We start from the raw sequence: 21510 nt of genomic DNA, 5'->3' as shown, positions 1-21510 counted from the left end.
TTCAAATAATTATGGCTCTGTGCCTCCCACCCGATACATGGCGGGATTGGAAAGGGCTTTGCGAGGGGCAAGATTACTACTTGCCTATCTATATGATCGCCCTCCTTGAGGAAACCCCAAAGGGAATGAGCAAGGCGGAGAAGTACTGTATTCAGAGTAGGTACGTGTAGTTTTCATTCACAATTTCTCTAGGTCATGCCCACACCCTACTGTGGTGTCGTGATGCGGGCATAAGTAACCATTAACTACGGCGAAAGGATGGAGAGAGTGGTTGAAGGATGGAAGTTACGGAACTGTAGAGAGTTTATCGCCCTGTGGGTCACGTGCTCTGAAGGGACGGACATGAAGCCCAGATCACGACTCTCAAGGTACGTACGTACCTAATTCAATCCCCGGGATCCTTCAACTCAGCACGTTTTTTGTGCTGTTCTCGCTTTCTGGTCAGGAATTCGCATAAGGATATCAACTTTATTATACAATAGCGGTAGCTTTAAGTTGCTTCAGCATTTCAGAACTTGTGTGCCTGAGAGGGACTTATTGCGAACGATGAGGGATGTATGAGTACATTTTATCATGGAGATGACAGATCCTGCATCTTTGCCCCTGCCTCCAGTGTCCTTGAATACATTGATACAAGCGTGACGTCCATGGTGGAGAGAATGCTTTGATGATCGGACTCGCTCCAGCTCTTTCGATCTGTTGTTGTAATCGTCGGTACATGTCCTCTGCCTCTCCGTACTTTCCTTGACTTTCAAGGACGATGCCCAGTTTCGTATGCACTCTCTAGGGATGCAAGAACCGTTAGGCGTCAGCACTCTCTCTTCATCTTCCAAATCTCATCGTCGCTTTTGTAATCTAATGGTGGTGTTCGGGTTGTGATTGCCGGAGAGGACATCTGGATGATAGACGGGCTCCAACACTGTCCTCCATCCCGCCTTCATCCATTTCCGCATTGCTTTTGCTCTTCCGTAGTGTCCTTGCCCCTCAATGGCAGCGATCGGATTCTTAACGCTTGCGCAAGTGTCCGGATGATGCTACCCCAACATCTTTCTGTTGCCTCACTAGTTCGCATCAATGCATCAACTCTGGCTTGTCGTATCGTCCTTGGTTCTGAATGGCAACGTCCGGAATAAAGAGAGGCTCTTGAGCGTGTCTGGATGGTCCAGACCCAGCACTTTCTTTTGTCCCTCTGGAACCCGACGATTCATTGCTTCTGCCTCTTTGTTCTTCCCTTGCCTTTGAAGAACGGCGGCCAAATGGAAAACACTTTTGAGAGTACATGGATTGTCGGGGCCAAGCACCTTTTCTCGGCCCTCTAGGGCCTTCCGATACATAATTTCTGCCAATATCCAATGCCCTTGTTTCTCAAGGACGACACCTAGGCTGTGAATATCCGCGAGGGTGGTTGGATGAGCTGAACCGAATACCTTTTCCCGGCCCTCCAGTGCCCGTCGATACATTGCCTCTGCCTTCTTGTATTGTTGTCGTTTTTCAAGAAAGGCACCTAGATGGCTGATGCTGTTAAGGACGGCTGGATCATTCGGACCCAACATTTTCTCTTGACCCTCCAGTACCCGTCGCAGCATCGTCTCTGCTTCACGATACTGACCCAGGATTTCGTAGCTGCAGCCTAGTTTGGAGAGAAGGTTGATCGTCGCCTCCTCTTCTGTCTTTTGGTGCTCAAGAACATGCCGGGCATGAGGAAGATGGTTTGTCCATTCACCTGCCTTATCAAGCAGAGGAATTGGAAAAGCCTCTTCGACGCGCCTTATCACTTTGGCCTTCCATTCGTCGAGTTCGCCTTGTTTGTCCATCCAGTTCAGCATGGCAAGTCTAACCAGCCGGTGAACGTCGTACATGACTGATTCCTCTCTTTCGGTAATGAAGCTGTACGCCTTCAGTGTCTCAATTGCGTCTTCTGCCTCCAGGGAATGAGAATCTTCAGGAAGGAGAGACCGCGAAATGGGTGCTTCGTCGCTCAGGAGACACATGAATTTTAGGTAATCAGCAGCGAGAGGATCATCGAATGTAATTTGACGGAACGAGATGAGCCATGCAGTCGTAATCGGATTAGGCACCTCCTGAGACCGGTAACATTTTTCAGAAGTCTTGCTCAGTGACTTGACCATCTGGATGTCGCTTGACCGCCAGTGCTCCAGATACTTGGTCGTCGTGATCTTTTTCTTGGCAATATATGCTGAAGCTAGTCTAATGGCAAGAGGCAAGTATTCGAGAACCTCGAGGAACGTTGCTGTATCGTCTCGATTGCACATGTGACGCTCCTTTAGCAGTGTTTTCAAGAGTTTGAAACTCTCATCCTCGCTCATGCCCTCGACGGAGAGAATGTTGAGCTTTGGAACATGTAGCCGGGCTACGAGATCGCGGTCCCTTGAGATAACTAGCACGGAACCCTGGTGATTGGACGGCAGATGGTGGGCGACCTTTGTACTAAACTCTGGGTTGTCGGCGTTGTCAACAATCAAGAGCCACCTACGAGTGTCTTCAAGGCTCAGGTTCTCCTTGACAATATCTTCCACAGTGGCTTTGTCACCAATGGGCCCGCGAATATCCACTGATCGGTCAATGTTTTTGTAAGAATTCCCAAAGCTGATGGCATCCATGCCAGAAGCCCAGAAGACGGAGCAGTTCGGGTGGATCTGGCGGATCCGAGAGGCAAGTTCGAGGGCGATTTGTGTCTTCCCGACGCCTCCCGGGCCTACAATGGCAACTCTTTGGCAGTCATCTGCCTTCATGCTGGGCGGTACAATTGCAAGAAGCTGTTCCAAAATTCTCTCTCGACCGACAAATCGTACGTTCCTTTCGGAAGGCGCGGAAAAGTAGCGTCCATTGGCGGCAGCAAAAACGTTGACGTTGCTGGATTTCCTCTCAGTGAGAGCTTCTGTTAGCTCCTTCAATCTACGCCAGATAGTAACTAGTGTGCCGAGGTCATGCTGGCTTTTTCCCACCTCATTGTGTTGATGTGTCTGAACCGTCTTCTGAATAAGATCCAGAAGACGTGGTCAATTTTCTCGATAAATCGACAATTGAGTTGGGTAATTATTTGCAGTGACGAAGACAGTCTTTGACGCTCATAAAATTGCCATAATGCTCTTCTTTCGATGCTGCCACAGCTGAAGGCTTTTCAGGTCAATAATAACCCCTCCCAATGAACAGAGCCGCATTGCGGACGCTGCAAGGCAAACGTTCAGAAGTACTGTCACATCATTTGAAGAATCCGAAAATTTGATAGGTCGGAGAAGAGTTGCCTGCAAGGATGGGAATACAGTCCAGTTTGGTCACAAGGCTAACGTGCAGTGTTAGCGTTTGACCCAGCGTTCGCCTAACTTCAATTCCAATTCGAATTTTGTATACGTAACCAAATCAGCATTCATGGTGGGATTAGCGTCCTTATCGCCTAGAGCAGCAGCAAATCCCCCTCATTTCGCACCACTCCCTGACCTCCGCGATGCTAACCTGCCGATCTTCATTGACAATGTCCAAACCTTCGGTGTTCAGCCACGATGTCAGATCCTCTAACACGATTGGATCATAAAGAAGTATTTTTTCATGCCAAGTGAGTGGCCTGGACGTAGCTGAGCTCGAATTCGAACAGGGAATCCACTGCGCATGGATCGCCCTTGTGATCTGCGTAAGGAGGGACGGCTTGCCGTTGTCATCCGCGTCCTTCCTTTTTCGTTGAGTCTCGGGGACCGTAGTTGTTGACCTCGTCAACGGGAGAGAAAACGGCACTGCTGGCGTTGCACCATGGGATAGCATACGCGTTCGTTGCATGCGCGTCGGTGATGGGATGAGCTCTTCTTCCGAGTCTTCAATCTCATCAGGTATGGACCTAGTGGGCGGTGCTGGGTCTGGGTCTCGGGGCTGCTTTACTTCTTGCTGCAATCTCTGTGAGTTTTTCTTCCTAGTTTTAGGCTGCCTGGGTGCCTTGCTCGCTTTTTCTCGTTCCGGCTTCTGCGAAGCAGCCGGGCTTTCTGGTCTCGTAGCCTCCGGATGTAGACTCCGCCAGCATTGCTCTAACACCTCAATCATCTTTTTCCGGCTCTTGATGGGCTTGAGTCCATACGACGCAACGAGCTTGCTGAGCTCCGCGTTCGTGTAGCCGCGGTATCGGGGCATCTCGGTCGCTGATGCTGACGACTTGTTGGTGTTTCTCTTGCTCTGTGTCGACTGGTTGGAGGAAGGTGGTGGCACTTCACGAGACGTGCCTGCCTCAGTGATCCCAAGTTCAACAGGCTCTGGCCGAACTGACGCTTTCTGGCGTCCTATTGTCGGCGACTCTGGCTCATCTCGAGACCTATCCTTTGTATTTGGTCCAAGTGAAGAGAAATCAGGGGAATCCGTCAGATCCAGAACCTCTGGTTGCAGAGTCGAGCCGTCAGCGTCTCGTGAAGCCGCAGACCAGAGGCTCTTCGAGCCGGTGAATCGCGACGCCAGACTCGAAGGCCGTGCGGGAGATACCTTCCCAGCCGCGTTGTTCTCCGAAGCTAGCAATGCCTTTTGCGTTTCCCTCAGGAACGTTGGAGAATCTCCTGATTCCAGCTGGCTACATGTTCCAAACAAGAATTCTTGTTCTCGTAAAGACTCCGTCACAGCTTCCGGCGACAGAATGATGTATTCAGATTCGGATTTTTTCTTTGATGTTTTGCGCCTTGTCACCTTCTTTGGCTGATTTTCTGCCGCACTGGCTGGGTTCTCTTCTAAATCAAAGAACTTGCCGATACTGGCCATTGTAGCCTCAGCATCGGTGGCATACCTGCCTGTAACAAGGCCAGTGATGGTCTTTGTTTTGCTCTTCTGTTGTTTCTTAGCCAACTGGTAGAGATTTGCTGAAGAGGGGATACTAACCACATCTGCCTTGTCATTTGTTGGTCTCGGAGGAGGTTTCTTGAAATTCTTTGGATCGGGAACGTGATAATCAACCAGCTGCAAATGTCAACTTAACCCACAAAGAATCTTCAATAGAACGTACCTCAATCCGTCGACGCTTCGTTGGCGGGTGTCCTTTGTTCTTCTGACTGTTCTCCGACTCCTCTGAAAAGACACGACCATTCGTATAGCGAAAACTCGACAAGAAATCTCCAATATCTTTTCGTTCTAGCTGTTTCTCGTCCTCTTCGTCCTCTGTGTCCGGAATCTCAATCGGCGTTGTCGACCGTGGAGGTGTCCAATCCCGTCTCCTTGCCAGCGCTTCCTCCAAATTCAAGCCCTGGTCTTGCAAATTCTGTAACTGCCCAGTCCCTTCATCAGGACCACGAATTTCCTTATCCATCTGTGTATTCTTCGCTTCATTTGACCTCGCAGCAGCCGATTTTACCACTTTGCCCTTTAGAACTTTGTTTTGGTCTCCTGTTTCTTTGGCAGCTTTCTTTGGTTGAGCTTTTCCCGACTTTTTTCGTTGAGCGGGTTTCTGGGGATTGGCATAGCATATAGACTCTTCTGTTGCTGCTTTCAACCCCTTTTGTTGTGAAACGACCGGTATATTCTCCTTTCCAATCTCCTCGCCCAGTGGCGTTTTTGCTCTTCGCGCAGCCTTTCCGGAGGCAGAATCATTGTATGATCTCGTTGGCGACGACGGCGACGATTGAAGCCGAAACCCCGAGGGAGATAATCGCTGCGAACTACTGGGAGATCCGGACGACGCCCATATTCTCTCTGGTGACGAGTCTGGGATGACAATGACTTCTGTTGTCGCAGCCATGGGTGCTCAAGGGCTGCATCTGACAGGCCTGAGCCGATTGGAGATAGATCGCAAATAAGAGCCTATCGTATTATGAGTTTATTCCCCCGCATGGAAGACTAGCTGATACGGAATTATCGATCGCGCATGAGTTCTATTCAACGTCGTGCAATGATTTGGGTTCGAACACATGTCTTGGCAAAGTTGCAACATTTCCTATCTTGGAATAAATATCGGATGGCGGGGCAACGAGCTGCGCGAGTCGCGACACGGTCTCAGGTCCCTGCGGTGACTGATTCTACGACTCTACAGGAATAAAGAGAAGATATGGAAGCTGCCAGGAAGCATTGTTCGTTTCCTTGGTGGATACTAGTATTTCACGCCGTGAATCAACGCCATCCCAACCCCAATGTGTTCCCAATTGAACCTCTATCATCCATTCATAAAAGCATCGTCGATCATATCCATGGCCTCAGGTCATCAGATCAATCATGTCGCACCCTGCAATGCCATCGCTCCTAGAATCGCAACTTCTAGGCCTTTCTTCTCATCCCCATTCACAGCAGGAGCCGCACCCGCCTTCGTCTGCGGCGCACTAATCTTGTACGCCTTCCGAATCTTTGGAATATCCGCTATCGAGGCGAGTGTCTCGTCATCAAACCGTGCCGGAGTTCCCTCGACTACACTCTGCAGGTGCTGGGCCACAGAGTCGTGCGTGATCTGCGGGTCGACAGAGACTTTAACGACGAGAAGGTCTTTCGTCGAGTCTGTGATGCCAAATTTGCGGAATGACTCTGCAATCTAGGCAACGGTGAGCTTGGCCTAGTTCCATTAGAGTTGAGGAGATAGGCGTACGTTATTATTCGGACTGAGACTGAATACAATCTCCGAATGGATATTGCGGGACTTTAGCCGTCGATTCAAGTAAGAGTTGATTGCTTTGAACACGGCCGACAAAACGTGTGTTCGGGATAGAACCTTTCATACCGTCAGCTTGCAGCAAAAATACACCTCTCTCTCGATCAGCACTAACCATGCTTGCATCGATAAAGGCATACTCAAACTCCGCATTGCCGGAGATGAGTTGCTCCCTCAGGAATTTGGCATTGTTCAAGTCTCTGTACAGCGCAACGTGGACAGGATAGTCTTTGGGGACATGCGACAATTGAATCGTTTCTAGGCCTGACATTGTGCTCGAGCCGAGGGGTTCAGCATCGAGCGTGGAGTTCAAGATGGTACAAATCGAACTTTACGTAGGGGGTGTGCAAAACCGCAGGATAGAAGTGGGGTGTCTATTGTACTCCGTAGCAACATGTGCAATTTGATTGGGCACAGAGCTTCAATTACATAATCATAATCCTGCACTTCTGGAATATTCCGGCCGCCGTAGTCCGACGTCACCGTTTAAACCGCAGGCAACCGAGGCGGCAATCTGCGCTCTCTCATCAACACATACCTTTATCGAGCGTCACCATGGCGTTCATGCTGCGACGACCGTTTGCCGTGCCGACGGCGCTCAAACAAGCGTCGCCGCGCGCAGCGACACATATCCGATTCATTCACAACGGACCTTTGAAGACACCTCCTGCCGCCAAACCATCGACGCCGGCGATCCCCTCCTCCATCCTTGCGCGATCCCGACAGACATTCCAGAATGCGTTCCGCCGAACATACATGCAGGAGACCTACCGAGCAGCGGGCCAGGATGGCACACTGGGTCAAAAGGTGATGTACGGCGCTGCCATCGTCGGCGGTGCCATCATCGCGACGAACCTCATCTTCAACCGCGAGACGCGCGAGGACGGTGGCATGCCGCCGTACGAGCGGGAGTACCTGAATGATACGTTCCTGCATACCGGTCTGGGCGTTGGTATCATCGCGGTTGCAGCTCGTGCACTGCATACGAATGGTTGGTCAGTTCGGTTGATGGCGTCGAACCCGTGGGCGGTCGTTGGCCTGGGTCTGGTTGCGAGCATCGGCACGATGTACGCGACGCTGTACACGCCTCCGGAAAGGTAAGTCACGCTTTTCCCTCTGCCGAACGCCGGGCGGATTCCTGACAGTGTTTATAGGTACATGCTCAAGTACGCCCTCTGGACGGGCTTCAACGTCACGCAGGCTGCGCTGCTCTCGCCACTGATGTTCCTGTCCCCGGCGCTGCTGGCCCGCGCTGGTATGTACACCGTCGGCATGATGGGCTCGATTGCTTTTGTCGGCGCGACGGCCAAGCAGGAGAAGTACCTGTACCTGGGTGGTCCTCTACTTGCTGGTGTGACCATCGTGGCTTTGTCGGGTCTGGCTCCACTGGTCCTGCCCGCCACCGCGGCTCGTACCCTGATGTGGTCTGAGCGGATCTGGCTGTACGGCGGTCTGGCTGTCTTTGGCGGCTTCACCCTCTACGACGTGCAGAAGATCCTGCACCACGCGCGGATGTCGCAGCGGGGGCTGATCCGACGGGATCCTGTCAACGAGAGCATCAGCCTGGAGTTGGACTTCCTGAACATCTTTGTCCGGATGGTGCAGATCCTGGGGATGCAGCGGAATAACCGGCGGTAATCTGAGTTTTTTTCTTCCACGTGTATTAATAGATTGAACTCGGTTGGGAGATGTATCCAATAATAAAACAAAATGACCCCGCTCGATGCAGATCCAAATCGCCTGTAGACTTTCGTATTTAAGATCCGGTCCCCATTGCCATGTGATTTCTGGAGAAGACGAATTGAACGACAGGGGTTCAACATCCCCTATGTCGATCATATTGCCACCCCCGAGGAAATAGGGATCAGAGCCCCTCTGAAGCTAGAGCAGCGGTTATTCTCGCCATACTGCTCTTTTGAAATTGTCTGTTAGTCCTGCGTGTTGAATGCGATCGGCTTGAAGATCATCTCACCTCACCGCCTGGGAAACATCAATTCTCAACACCAAGGAGTTCTCCACAGCTCCGGCGTGAAACCGTTAAGAGACCTCCGCTTTTTCCCTCCAAGTCAAGCGCTCTCTGTATTTCCTTTCTGCGACCATCGCTCAATTCTCACACTATCATATTCTTTGAAAAGAATACTTCTCTAGAACCCTCCGACGAAGAGGATTAGAGCAAAATGTCACCGTCAAACGAAGAACAGCCCTCCCCCGCGGCGGCTGCGACTACTACCGACAACGTTACCTCCTCGACAGAAAACCCGCAACAGGAAGAACAACAACCACCGCAAGAACCGCAGCGGAAAGAAGAAGAAACTCCAGACCGCGGTCGAAAAGTCAGCACCACAAAATCGTCCTCTACCACAAACCCAAATGTCAAACCTCCCCCACCACTTCGCAACCCCAACGACTCAATCCTCGTCCCTCGCGACCACCCGGAAATCGAAATCGAGGAAGAATACTTTCCGCCCGATGATGCCCGCGCGATGAGTCCGCGTAGGGATTCTGCGGACTTGGAACGAATGGGGAATGAAGCGAGGGAGAAGATTCGCGAGTAATTAACTTCCCATCTTTCTGACTTTTTTTCCGTTCCAAACTAGGTGGTATGATGCTGATGATAAAAAAATTCTAGGGAAGCACTCTCCCTCCAAGCAAAACTCGATCATGTCATGGACGAAATGGAGGAATTACGCAAGGAGCATAACCGGATCGAGAAGGAGAATCGTTATCTCACCGAGTATATTGGGCAGTTGACGAAGAATCTGGCAAAGGGTCCAAAGTCAGATGGGAGTAGGCCGTCGTCGTCGGCTGGAAAGAATCCCAATAAGAAGAGGAGGTAGTTTACTCATACGTCTTCTATAATTCTGTATTATCGCGCTGGATACGATGGTTTGGGCTGGTCGGGGCTGGTTTGGTGTTTGATCCTGTGTTTTTTGTCATGGAGTATATAGGGTTCCTCTTGAGATGGTACTATATATATATCAGATTTGATTTATTGACGATGGATTAATCTGTAGACGAATCGATATTACTCGCGAGATCATAGGGCAGTCCATTCATCTACCCGTCTACTCCGTCCGTCGAGTAAGATCACTTCTCACTTCTAATCACGACCGACCCTCCGCAAGACCAACAAGGACGAGGGGGAAAAAAGACCGACTAAAACAGCGATAAAAAAAAGGCGAACACCCGACCGTTGGAAGAAGAAATAAAGAACACAAGACTCCCCCGGGTTTGGATTACGCCGCTATTTTGTATTCTTTTCCTTTTTGTTTATCGACTGATTTACTCGGAAGGCTTCTCACCCTCGGCAGCTGGGGCTTCCTCCTTCTTCTCTGCAGGAGCCTGCTCGGGGGCCGTCTCGGCCTCGGACGAGGTCCACAAAGTCTATACCCATTGTTAGCTCATGCCATTCCGCGTAAGTCAGTAGAGGTAGCACGTACCAGGTTGTCCCGCAGCAGCTGCATAATCAAGGTCGAGTCCTTGTAGCTCTCCTCGCTCAGAGTGTCGAGTTCTGTCCTAATTAGTCTAGGAACTTCTCCCAACCAAAGTTATCGCACTCACCGGCAATCGCATCATCAAAGGCCGTCTTGGCCAGATGGCATGCCTGATCGGGCGAGTTGAGGATCTCATAGTAGAAGACGGAGAAGTTCAGCGCCAGACCCAGGCGGATCGGGTGCGTCGGCGCCAGATCCGTCTGCGCGACCTCAGTCGCGGCCTTGTAAGCCTCGAGAGAAGCATCGGCCGACACCTTACGCCGTTCGCCCACGGCGAACTCGGCCAGGTAGCGGTAGTAGTCACCCTTCCTACAAACTTAATCAGCCAATGCCGCCTACTATCTGATCGACGAACATACATCTTGTGGTAGAACACCTTGGACTCGCCCGTCTGAGCGGACGAGATCAGGTGCTTATCCAAGACGCCGAGAATGTCTTCGCAAATCTCTGTCAACTCCTTCTCGATCTTCTGGCGGTACTCCTTGATGAGGGCGACCTGGGCCTCATTGCCCTTGGACTCCTCCTTCTGCTCAATGGAGGTGACAATACGCCACGACGCCCGGCGAGCACCGATGACGTTCTTGTACGCTACCGACAGCAAATTCCGCTCCTCCACGGACAGCTCCTGGTCTGATTGCGCCACGATCTTCATGTTCTCCACCATCTCTGCAAGTCACACCATTGTCAATTCCGGGCGGCCCTGCGCGTGGCGTGGGGGGAGACAAAAAGCAAACACGGACCTTCGTAGCGCTCAGCTTGCTCCGCAAGCTTGGCGAGATAGACGGCATCTTCGTGTTGACCCATTGTCTGTGGCCGTTAGTCGAGACTGTTCGATGTGAAAAAAGAATCGTCGCATCGTGATCCCGGTCGGGTTGGTGGTTCCTATTCTACGTCACACCCCGACCCACGCCCGCTTCCAGGGACCCAGGATCACCCCCCACCACGGCCATGCGATGGCGACCAAACCCGCTGACGCGGCCGTCGGACGGGAGACACGAGAAGGATGGCCGACGGCGCGGGGAGCGGGCGCAGCAAGACGGGGGGTGTGCAAGAAGAACGTCGCCCAACCGGCAGGCAAGGAGGGGAGAGAGGGGGCGGCGGTGTGGACAAACTCACTCTGAATTGCAGGAAGAACGCGTCAAATACTCAAGCAAGCAGGTCGAAGCAGCGAACAGGAGTACCCAAGTGGTGTAAGCGATACTAGGCGATGGAACAAGAGAGGAATCCGGTTGTTGAGAGAGCGAGAGAGAGGGGGGTTTTGTATGGGGGAAGAAGGAAGTGTCGCTGGCGGTTTTTGGTTTGGGTCAAGGGGGGAAAGCCCCAATTTCCCAACTTCCCAAAACGGTGCGTGAAAAGTGGGCCACACCCCCCGTGACGCGCCCTCTGACTGGTTCACCGCCCGCCCAAAGGGGGCTCCGAGTCACGCCTCACCGAAGAGAAAGCGGGAGGACTCGCGCACGCGATTTCTGCTTCTTATCGCTGGTGGACGGCCTTTTTATTTGCTGCTGAGCGTCTGCGCAGCCGCCGGCATCTCCATTCAGCCTGCGCCAATATCCTTCTATGCATCTGCATTGGATGTCGCCTGTCGTGCCGTGCCGGAACGGCCGGTCCCTCCCTCCAGGCTCCTAGATCCATCGTCTGTTCCTTCGCGGGCGCCGGTTGATTCGAAATAGCTCCGCCAAAGGCAGTCTAAAGGCATCAGATCTACAGGAAGATAGTTGTAGTTACATGCGACAGTTCAACATCTGCTAAGATCAATAATTAGAAGCTGACGATGAAAGTGCGTCAAGAATTCTTTGTCAAGCTGAATTATCTCATGTAAACTGGGCTCGCACAAAAGTCACGTGGTCCTTTGAGGGGTGTGCATGTGAGAGGGACCGTTTGCCCTAGATCACAGCATGTCTGCAGGCTGAGCTGAGCTGCAGCTGCAGCTGTTCTAATGGAGAAGTCATTTCTCGGCCTCACTACGCTGTAATGCCTCAAACCTGTTCTCTTCACCATCGAATTCGGAAACTTCTCTTCTCACTCACAACTAAATGAACCGATCGGCAACACCGACCTGTATTAACCCTAGTACGTCGTATACTGTTTGATCATATCGGCAAACCCACAATGGCTTCACAGGAGCCGCTGAAGATCCTCTCTCTTGGTAGTTACCCAGTCCCTCAAGGCAACTAGTTTGAGTGACCTTCCTTGAGACGGCGGCGGCATTCGAGACTTCTCAAGTCTTCGCGTTCTTGAAAATATAATGGAGAAGATTCGTGAGAAAAAGGGACTCTGCGATGTACCCTGTCCATGCGATTATTTTGACTTAATTGGAGGCACAAGCACCAGAGGGTAATCTCGACTGCCTGTTTGCGTGATTGCAGTACCATATTGACTAACTGAATCGCACAGAATCATTGCGATCATGCTTGGGAGATTGCACATGAAGGTTGATGAGTGTATACGAGCGTATCGAGACTTAACCAGGGAAGCCTTCAGACCGACACCCGTGAGAAAGATTAGACGGCTATTGGGAACCATGTTCGCTCCGAAAACGACCACGACGGTGTTCTCTGCAACAAGCCTTGAAAATGCAGTGAAATTGGCAATCAGGAAGTTTTGTGTGGAAGAAGAATGCAGGAGCCGCAGGGATCAAGGACAGTCGACTGCTGAGACATGTCCACATGAAAACATGCTTTTTCGGGATGGAACATGTACGAAGACGTATGTCAACTGCAACCTTAGAAATTTTTGGAAGCAAGCTTACATATTCCAGGGTGGTATTAGCAATCACCAAAAAAAAAAAAAAAAATGTTGACGCACCTCCCACACTTTCAGGACATATGATACATCCACTGTTTATGAGTTGTGCACCGTATGGGAAGTTGCACGCGCAACATCAGCGGCAGTCAGTTTCTTCAAATCAATAAAACTTGGTCGAGATGACGTCGAGTTTGTCGATGCTTCTTTCGGATACAACAATCCTTGTCAAATCCTTATTCAGGAAGCCGAAAAGCTATTCCCGGCTCACAAACGGATGCAAGTCCTGAGCATTGGAACAGGTCTCGCGGATGTCATCACTATCGAGAATTCTCCATCGTCAATTATCGAGCTGCTAGAAGCTATGGCCACATCCAAAAATGTAGACCGCAGGTTAGAGTTAAATCGAAGACAATATCCAATACGCCCGGCTCAATGTTGATCAAGGGCTGAAAGACAAAACATTGTTCGACTGGGAAGAGGCGAGCACAATATCAGCGCACACGCATAACTATTTGGATGAGAATGAAAGAGAGATTAGCAACTTCGTTGACAGCCTCCTTAGCAGGGTCTCCGCTGGTGGCAATGGAAAGCTGGCAATAGACCGTGTTCACTTCTTTGTACCTTTCGGCAGGAATGAGGATTTCGTTGGACGGGAGTCACTTCTGGAGAAGCTACTTGCTACTGTGCCTCCCGATGTGGAGGCAGAGCAGTATCAGAAAACTGCCGTTGTCGGTTTGGGAGGCGTTGGGAAAACGCAGATTGCACTCGAACCTGCTTGCCTTGTCCGCAAAAAGTACCCAGACTGCTCCATATTTTGGGTGCTTGCTATAGACGATGTTTCCTACAGAAACGCCTACAGAGAGATCGGTGAACTTTTAAAGATTGACGGAATAAAAGACGACAAAGCGGACGTGGAAGAACTTGTCAAGAAGGCCATCGAAAACAAAAAAGCCGGCAGCTGGCTTCTGATTATTGATAATGTCGACAGCCCAGGCCAGTTCGGCGGCTTCAAAAAACTTGCTTCTCGTCTTCGGTTCAGCCGGCAAGGTTGCCTACTGTTCGCGTCTCGGAACCGAGAGATTACAGTACAGCTTGGTGTCTCAAAGAGCAAAATTTTGACGTCGGGGCCATGAGCGAGAATGAGGGCTTTAAATTCTTGGAGACGTATCTTACAGAAAATCAAATGGGCAATCGAGACGATACAGCAAGGTTCCTCAATGATCTTGGTTATCTGCCTCTTGCCATCAGACAAGCTTCAGCATATATGGCCATGAAACAGATCTCGACGACGGAATATCTCGCGCTTTTCCATTCAAGTGAGGGAATCCAAACAGGTTTAATCTATTTGCCAAAATAACGTGCGGCTTCTATCTTCTGGGTCGTTATCGTGAAGCAGAAACGATGCTTCAGCTGGTATTAGAGGCCCTAGAGTCGGCTTTTGGTCCAGACCATTTAGTCACCCTTCTCAGGCTCGGCATGTTGGCCGGCGTTCTCGAGAGAAAAGGGCGGCACAACAAGGCAGAGGCGATATGTCGGCGGGCTTCGGAGGGAAGTGAAAAGGTGCTGGGTCGGATCATCCCGACACTCTTGCCAGCATCAGCAGGTTAGCCGCTGTTTACGAAAGCCAAGGACAATACGACACGGTAGAGGCGAGGTATCAGAGCGCTTTGGAGGGACAAGAAAAGGTGCTCGGCCCCTTCCATCCGCAGACGGTTAACGTCATGAACTGCTTGTGTGCTGTCTTTCAAAAACAAGGGCAATCTGAACGGCTGGACGCAATGCATCGGCGGTTGCTCATCACCATCCAAAACCTGCGTGACTTCCTTTTTGAGGAAGGAAAATACGAAGAGCAAGAGATTTTGGAGTTCCTCAACACTATCAGCAACCAGAGTGACTTCCTTCCTGGTCACGGATAGTACGACCAGGCAGGGACAATGTATCGAAGGTTGCGGATGGAGCGGAGAAAGTACTGGGGCCGAACTACAATCATACTTTGCTTGTGGATAACCGTTTGCAGACGGCATCAAAATACGATGAAACTGAAGTACAATAAGTTGACGAATACCCTCTTGCAGCATACCTGTGTTTCATTTCCAACCAGTGCTCCGCGTACATCAGCACCTTACAGTTCGTGATTGTCCGGCTAATGAATTAAAAACCTCTCTCCAAGTGATAGGGTAGGCATGACGCGTGTCGCTACACTCGAAAGATCAGATGAGCATCTTACGTCTTTTCTCCCGGACCCTAGTAAATTGACTATGGCTTTCTGGCAATCACTGGTAGTAACTGCTACAAGAGTAAGTACTAGTTAAAATGACCAGTTGATGTAACTACTCTCGTGATCCATCCTATACTGTAGTTGGTAACTGCTGAATCGATCCAAACAATGCAAACACAGCCACAGGTCACATGATTCACCAAGCCTCCGCTAACGTCATCCACATCATCTGACAGGTCCTAGGCAGCTAATACTAGCTGGCAAGGTACCGTCCAATCCCACTACAAGTCAGCAGTTTCAGCACTATTTCAGTCACTGTTGCCGAAACCCCTTCTTACATTCAACACACCATGTTGCGTCAATCCATCGTCCGCTCTCTTCGCGGTACTACTAACCAGGCTCTCTTCGCCGCCAAACGGCCCTTCTCCGTGGCTGCGATCAGAATGGGCGAGGGCGATACGGGTGCGCCGCGCCTCCACCCCGATCAGTTCACCCGTCGGGAGGCCGCGCAGGAGAATCTCTACGTGCGGGAGAAGGAGTTGGAGAAGTAAGCCCCTTCCTTCGTGATAGCTGGTTGCTCAATGAGGTGCTGATGCTTGTGGTAAACAAGGCTCCGCGCGTTGAAGGAGAAGCTCAAGGAGCAGCGGAAGCATCTGGATGAGCTGGATAAGCATATGTATGTTTTTTTTCCTGTCTGTGGATACGGCGTGCTTTGAATTGGTGCTGACTTGGTTGCTAGTGATCAACTCACCCGCGAGCAGGGCGGCGAGCAGAACTAAGTTCTCGTCTTTTAACCAGGCGTGTTTTTGTTTAAGATCTATCTCTAAGTTGAGTTGGGCTGAGCTGAGAAACGTATCCTCTCTGCTCTTATTCGTGTCATATATGTATCAGCGACAATGCATGTGTAAGGTTAGCTACTCTGTGTGCTATCATGGAGATCCTTCATCGTAAATCGTAACGTCGTATGAATGTTCATCTAGTCATATCTAGGTACAGGAATAAAGTCTAATCGGTCTAATCGGTCATCGAAGCGAAGGGGGTGACCTGCCACTGAAGCCACGCCCGCAGTACCGCGATACCGCCGACCTGCGTCTCGACAGTCCGCCCTCGCCCACGGTCATTGACGTCCTGAGGGACCTCCTCGTTCGGCCGATACTTGCCCAGCTTCAGAGGGGAGGAATCGCCGCCCTCGTGCAGCCAGTCTCGCAGTGGCCCCGAGGTTGGCTTATCCTCTCCTTTGAAACCCCAGTGGTTGAGATAGTCAATGGCACCCGCTGGCACCTCCGCCGTCAGGTTCCCCGGATCCGGAGTCGGGTACGGCCGCCCCCACCACATGCCGAATTTACCTTCTGGGTTGCGTGTCACCAGAGCAGCTTTGGCGTTGTGCGCGACCCAAGATTTGTACCGCGCGCAGCGGCGCATATGCCAGGTTTCAAAGAACCGGATGCTTTCCGCCGCAGATTCCTTCGAGGATTCCGTCTCCCGTAGGAATCGGACCTCGTCTTCCCGCAGCGGCCGGCAAAATTCGGCAAAATGGTGGAAGAAGATGCTCTTGAACGTGTGCCCGTTCTGGGTGCAGTCGCCATTGACGTCGCAAACCTCCTCGAGCACGCCACCGCGACCCAGACCAGCCCAGGTGGTGTTCGTCGTGTGCGGCCAGCCCGTGGCAAGCAGCACCCGTTCAACCAGGTCATGCCCGTCCTGCAGGTAGTACCGGTCCCGGGTGGCCATCCAGAGGCCCCTCAGCCCGCTGAGGATGACCCCTTGGTTGTAGGTGTAGACCATGGTGTTGAGCTCGTCGCATTTGCCCGTGCCCGGGTGCGTGATGTTCTCGTACCCGTGGATATGGAATCCGTCAGCATAGAGGCCGTGAATTCCCGTCATATTCGAGTTCTTTAGCCAGTTGTAGGCCTTGATGGCGTTGGCGAGGTGGACCGGATCCCTCGGCTTCGTGCGGCTCTTCTTCAGCAAACCATCCAGGTACGGCGACTCGATCGGGTCCCCGGGGAAAAAAATATACATGCTGATACTGCCCGAGATGAACAACTCATTCGTGATAGCATTCTTGTACGGCAGCAAATATGGACTCCAGATCATGCCCCCGTCGCACAGTTGTTCGTCCCAGCCGGCAGATGCCAGCTCATAGAAGACGCGCGAGCGATGCGCCGCAGGAACGCGGAGTAGTGTCCCATGCCAGGGACGCGCCTGGGTCGAAGTATTATCACCTACATACTGGTAATGCCGCTCGGAATGCAGATCCTGAAACTTGATGCTCTCCAACCACCCCAGGACCACCCACAGCATGTCATCAAACGCCTGCATCCGAAGGCTAAAGGCATCCTCGCCGTAGTAAAACGCATACGTCTGGTCAAAGAATTTATTGATCAGGTTCTCTGCCACCAGCGCATGGTGGAGCTGCTCAGTCTCGTTCTGCAACGACGCCGGCGGTGCGTTGGAGGACAAAGTGGAGAGCGCCGCGGAAACCTGCGTGCCGATCACCGCGGCGGTCCAGTCGATCGCCGTCGGCCAGGTACCTAGCCATGGCGCAAAGTATGCGTCCTGTAGGACATCGAGCGCATAGATGAGGTCTTGTAACGTTTGTTGCGGCGAGTCCACGGCTGGTCTTGGCTCATTGTCTGGCGCTGGGGCCAAAACGGTCTGTCCCGCTGGCAAGGCTGCGACCCGAAGCAAGAGCAAGGCGAGCCCGTACACCAGGTGCAACATTATTGTATCCAACTGCGGTCGAAACAGGGTTCCTGATGTACGTTCGGATGAGAGTAAACAAAGGACGATTCTACCAAGATCCAGCTCGAGACTCGGCGTGCCGTGGTCAGAGACCCATTATTTTAAGACTGAATAATATATCCAATCCATAGACAAAGTCCATATAAAACTGAAGGAGTGGCATAGCAAGTCCCTTGCTAACGATTGAAGTGGGAATGGGTCATGGGATGAGGATAAGATTGATCATGCGGGGAAGAGAGGGAAGCCAAGCTCTGTACTTCGCGCTGAACTATGGAGCCCTCAACACCTGAAAGGCTGGTCACGAACTCAATATGAGGTTACATGGAGGAGATCACAACTCTTTCTATCCTTACAAATGCACGTTGAATGACCTGATGCCGCGTACATAAACATTAGGTATAATACTCATAAACTGTAACCCTGGCATAGACCATTCCTGCTCTCGTTGAAAGGTAGCACGATCAATCATGACAACTGACCACCCGGTTGGATCTAGATTTGTTGCAAGATCAGAGAGACAGACCGTCACAGGCGCCGACAGTGTCTCCCGGCCGGGGGAGCAAAGTGGATTTTCTGCGCTGCCGGACTGACATGCCCTGGAAACGGGACCAGAGCGGTAATCTCTCCATATCGCTGAGGCATCAAGAACGAATGCCCTGGAAGGAAGAGACTGAGCGAAAGAGCCACACAGCACGCGATCAAGTCATGGTCAATCACGATCCATGCCAGGGCTTCGACTGCGATCTCGACTTCTGCTCCGCGCTCTCCCACCTCTCGGCCTGTCACCACCACGGGTCTTGTTATTCGTCGGTGGCCGCACAAATGCGAAATCAACGTGGATCGTCTGATCAAGCAGCTTTGCGCCATCGAGTGCCTTGATCGCTGCACGGGCTTCGGGGAGAGTAGAATATTCGATCAATGCATATCCCTACAGCATTTTCAAACCTCGTTAGCATGGCAACCCATCATTCTGTACATATAGGCGTAGAAACGTACCTTGACATAACCCGTCCGCCGATCCAGGTTCAAGTTGAAGTTTTTAATGTCTCCATACTCAGCAAACAAATCCGTGACATCCTCCTCCGACGCCTCCTCATGAATGTTGGTTGCGATGACGATCCACCCTTCAATACTGCGGACAGCGACGGCGCCTTCGCGTGTTTGCGCCTCCGCGGATGCTGCTGACGACGATGGTGGGCGCTCCCGCGTGGGGGAGTCGATGTCCATTTCGTTTGACATTGTGGGCTGGGGTGTGTCAGACCTGCCGGAAAGGGCGGCGATTTATGTCTTGCAATGAGGATTTGTCGAACTTAGCAGTGCCACCACGATCGAAGCGGTGTCAAATGTGCTGGACGCGGGATCATGGTGGAGGGACATTGTTATTCGATTATGTAATCGAATGGTCTTAGGACAGTTGACAGTTGCATTAAACCCTACAAGACAGCTTGCCTATCCGTTAACCATTCCATAGTCCAAACTATTGATACAACAGAACTCCGTCGTAGAAAAGATCTATCGACGACCCATGTAAGACCGATAGAAATCATCCACTGCGCTCCCACCCAAGCCCGGGCTCCCATTACCCGCACCATTAGCATAGCCCAATCTCGATCCTAGACCCTGCCCGGCTTTCTGTGCTGCGGTGATCTTCTGCTGGAGTTCCGTCGTTCCCTGGTCGATCATCTGCAGCTGCGCGAGATGCGAGTTGAGGATACGGACGATTTGAGAAATCTATTCAAGTGTTAGCGAGAAACAACAGTCCTCGTTCTCGAAAAAGGATACATACCGGCTCGTCGGCCTTGTTGGTCTTGCTCAACGTCGCCGACGCATTGTTGACTTCTTCAATCATGCTGCTCAGGTCCTTACCCATCTCGTCGAGGCGCTCCGAGAGCTTCTCAGCGAGCTTGTACCTGCACGATGTCAGCTTACACACCTTCGAAAGAGGCGTAGAGATACTCACGTCCGCTCACGCTCCTGATCGGGTCCTTGAAGCGTCTCGCCCGGTCCGACTTGTTTCGACAACATTTCATCAACCTCCCGCTCATATCGATCCAGCCACGACGCCAGTTCTTCCTGCTGACCTTCGACCGATGCGAGCTGCCGCTCGACCTCCTGAGTGGCGCGCTCCGCATCGACCGTGTTGCCGTAGAGCTTCTGCACCTTGGTGCCATTTTCCACCAGCATGCGATCCCATTCGGCCACTTTCTCCGCCTGCTCGCGGAATTCCTTCTGATACTTGGTCAAATCCGTCGCCCAGCGTGTGATGATTTCATCCATAGTCTTGTTCTTTAGACGCGACTGAGCAGGCGGAGGCGGTCCGGCCACGGACGCACTCAGGCTAGGTGCAGGAGCACCAGTTGTCTGCGAGGCAGTTGTACCGGTGGTGGTTGTAGAGGGCGCCGTCGTTGTGGCAGCTGCTGTGGTTGCTGCAGTGGTTGCACCAGTCGTGCCCTGCGCGGGCGCAGTAGTAGTGGTTGATGGGGTCTCGGCGGGCTTGGACTCTGCAGGCTTGCCCAGGGAAAACAGCGGGGTTGAAGTACCAGCCGTCTGCCCAGGGGCTGATGTCCCCGTTGTAGTCTGCGTTGTACTGGGAGTTGTGCCAGCGGTAGTGGTGGCCACGGACCTGAAGAGTGATGAACCAGTCGCCGGAGTGGCGGCAGGGGTGGTAGATGAAGTCGTTCCGCCTAGGCTTGGGAACAAGGGCTTTTGCGGAGTCGACGTAGATGCAGCGTCGGTTGATGGCTTGGAGTCTCCACTCGCCGAAGGGAACGAAAAGGGAGATTTAGCAGTCGTAGTAGCAGCAGTGCCCCCTGAAGACGAAGTTGTTGTCCCAAAGGAGAATAGTGGTTTCGATCCACTATCCGTAGTGGTTGTGGCCGCTTTTTGATCCGCGCTCGTTGTAGTAGCCATTTTTCCAAAGAGATTCGAGCCAGTACTCCCGAACAAGCCTCCCGATTGAGGCTGCGACGTAGTTGTAGCAGGAGTTGTCGACGACGCAGAGGTTTGGGTGTTTCCAACTCCGAAAATGGACGGCGTTTGGCCAGTAGGAGGTGGGTTAGCTGGTGTCGTACTGAAAAGATTAGGCTTAGACTGCGTGGGGGTAGAGGTCGTGTTGCCGAACAAGCCGCCGGGTTTCGATTCCGTGTTGCCAAACAAGCCCGTCGTCTTGGTCTGCCCCTGAGAATCCGAGCTTGTCGTGGCGCCGAACAGAGGTTTTGACTGCGTCGCCGAGCTGGTCTGGTTTTGGTTTTGGTTCTGGCTGTCGAAGCTGAATGTGGGTGTACTTGAGCTCACCGCTCCGGATGTGGTTGCAGAACCGAAGATGGATGACGTCTGCTGACCGGAGCTGGCATTGCTCGAATTGGCCGTGCCAAAGAGCGACGGGGTAGAGGTGCCGCTGGATGATGTGCCGATGTTGCCAAACAGGCCGCCTGGCTTTGATCCCGTATTGGAGCCAAACGGCGTCGTTGAGCCAAAGAGACTTCCCGACGACGCGCCCGAAGAAGCGGGCGTGCCGAACTTGAAGCCGCCGCTGTTGTTCGACATGGTAAAGTCGGCTCAAACACTGCGGAATAAAGAAACAGGTCAGCTGTTTACCCCATGAATGTCGTGACGGCGCCCTGAGCTTACATCACTAAAGACTCTGTGTTATCGCCTTCGAACCAGGCGACGCAATGGGAAAAGGTTCA

The 21510-nt window shown here is 52.0% G+C and overlaps 12 protein-coding genes across 12 annotated transcripts; 5 read left to right on the top strand and 7 right to left on the bottom strand.

The window, feature by feature from the left end:
* Positions 1-1079: 1079 nt before the first annotated feature.
* VTN49DRAFT_1973 (uncharacterized protein) lies at positions 1080-2971 on the bottom strand (the record flags this gene model as incomplete). The annotated part of the gene is made up of 2 exons (XM_069409646.1): positions 1080-2874; positions 2967-2971. 2 exons carry the CDS (start codon positions 2969-2971, stop codon positions 1080-1082), a joined length of 1800 nt encoding a protein of 599 aa, XP_069269730.1.
* A 437-nt stretch (positions 2972-3408) lies between these two features.
* VTN49DRAFT_1972 (uncharacterized protein) lies at positions 3409-5719 on the bottom strand (the record flags this gene model as incomplete). The annotated part of the gene is made up of 3 exons (XM_069409645.1): positions 3409-4815; positions 4867-4944; positions 4991-5719. 3 exons carry the CDS (start codon positions 5717-5719, stop codon positions 3409-3411), a joined length of 2214 nt encoding a protein of 737 aa, XP_069269729.1.
* A 468-nt stretch (positions 5720-6187) lies between these two features.
* VTN49DRAFT_1971 (uncharacterized protein) lies at positions 6188-6887 on the bottom strand (the record flags this gene model as incomplete). The annotated part of the gene is made up of 3 exons (XM_069409644.1): positions 6188-6499; positions 6554-6676; positions 6732-6887. The coding sequence occupies 3 exons, from the start codon at positions 6885-6887 to the stop codon at positions 6188-6190; spliced, it is 591 nt and encodes a 196-aa protein (XP_069269728.1).
* A 284-nt stretch (positions 6888-7171) lies between these two features.
* Positions 7172-8254, top strand: VTN49DRAFT_1970 (uncharacterized protein; the record flags this gene model as incomplete). Its single annotated transcript, XM_069409643.1, has 2 exons — positions 7172-7713; positions 7771-8254. The coding sequence occupies 2 exons, from the start codon at positions 7172-7174 to the stop codon at positions 8252-8254; spliced, it is 1026 nt and encodes a 341-aa protein (XP_069269727.1).
* Positions 8255-8793: 539 nt separating this feature from the next.
* On the top strand, positions 8794-9453 carry VTN49DRAFT_1969 (uncharacterized protein; the record flags this gene model as incomplete). Its single annotated transcript, XM_069409641.1, has 2 exons — positions 8794-9167; positions 9246-9453. 2 exons carry the CDS (start codon positions 8794-8796, stop codon positions 9451-9453), a joined length of 582 nt encoding a protein of 193 aa, XP_069269726.1.
* A 445-nt stretch (positions 9454-9898) lies between these two features.
* VTN49DRAFT_1968 (uncharacterized protein) lies at positions 9899-10914 on the bottom strand (the record flags this gene model as incomplete). The annotated part of the gene is made up of 5 exons (XM_069409640.1): positions 9899-10000; positions 10057-10127; positions 10178-10419; positions 10470-10776; positions 10851-10914. 5 exons carry the CDS (start codon positions 10912-10914, stop codon positions 9899-9901), a joined length of 786 nt encoding a protein of 261 aa, XP_069269725.1.
* Positions 10915-11058: 144 nt separating this feature from the next.
* Positions 11059-11783, top strand: VTN49DRAFT_1967 (uncharacterized protein; the record flags this gene model as incomplete). Its single annotated transcript, XM_069409639.1, has 3 exons — positions 11059-11153; positions 11243-11370; positions 11467-11783. 3 exons carry the CDS (start codon positions 11059-11061, stop codon positions 11781-11783), a joined length of 540 nt encoding a protein of 179 aa, XP_069269724.1.
* A 2551-nt stretch (positions 11784-14334) lies between these two features.
* Positions 14335-14774, top strand: VTN49DRAFT_1966 (uncharacterized protein; the record flags this gene model as incomplete). The annotated part of the gene is made up of 2 exons (XM_069409638.1): positions 14335-14461; positions 14506-14774. The coding sequence occupies 2 exons, from the start codon at positions 14335-14337 to the stop codon at positions 14772-14774; spliced, it is 396 nt and encodes a 131-aa protein (XP_069269723.1).
* Positions 14775-15426: 652 nt separating this feature from the next.
* On the top strand, positions 15427-15855 carry VTN49DRAFT_1965 (uncharacterized protein; the record flags this gene model as incomplete). Its single annotated transcript, XM_069409637.1, has 3 exons — positions 15427-15623; positions 15687-15752; positions 15816-15855. The coding sequence occupies 3 exons, from the start codon at positions 15427-15429 to the stop codon at positions 15853-15855; spliced, it is 303 nt and encodes a 100-aa protein (XP_069269722.1).
* A 235-nt stretch (positions 15856-16090) lies between these two features.
* VTN49DRAFT_1964 (uncharacterized protein) lies at positions 16091-17800 on the bottom strand (the record flags this gene model as incomplete). Its single annotated transcript, XM_069409636.1, has 1 exon — positions 16091-17800. The coding sequence occupies one exon, from the start codon at positions 17798-17800 to the stop codon at positions 16091-16093; it is 1710 nt and encodes a 569-aa protein (XP_069269721.1).
* Positions 17801-18530: 730 nt separating this feature from the next.
* VTN49DRAFT_1963 (uncharacterized protein) lies at positions 18531-19060 on the bottom strand (the record flags this gene model as incomplete). Its single annotated transcript, XM_069409635.1, has 2 exons — positions 18531-18749; positions 18818-19060. The coding sequence occupies 2 exons, from the start codon at positions 19058-19060 to the stop codon at positions 18531-18533; spliced, it is 462 nt and encodes a 153-aa protein (XP_069269720.1).
* A 273-nt stretch (positions 19061-19333) lies between these two features.
* On the bottom strand, positions 19334-21367 carry VTN49DRAFT_1962 (uncharacterized protein; the record flags this gene model as incomplete). The annotated part of the gene is made up of 3 exons (XM_069409634.1): positions 19334-19552; positions 19608-19731; positions 19782-21367. 3 exons carry the CDS (start codon positions 21365-21367, stop codon positions 19334-19336), a joined length of 1929 nt encoding a protein of 642 aa, XP_069269719.1.
* Positions 21368-21510: the final 143 nt, after the last annotated feature.

The sequence above is a fragment of the Thermomyces lanuginosus genome, assembly GCF_041956635.1.
Source record: "Thermomyces lanuginosus strain ATCC 200065 unplaced genomic scaffold VTN49scaffold_24, whole genome shotgun sequence".
NCBI classification, from domain to species: domain Eukaryota; kingdom Fungi; phylum Ascomycota; class Eurotiomycetes; order Eurotiales; family Trichocomaceae; genus Thermomyces; species Thermomyces lanuginosus.
Note: the sequence above shows the minus strand (reverse complement) of the source record. Positions and strands in the feature narration are given on the sequence as shown.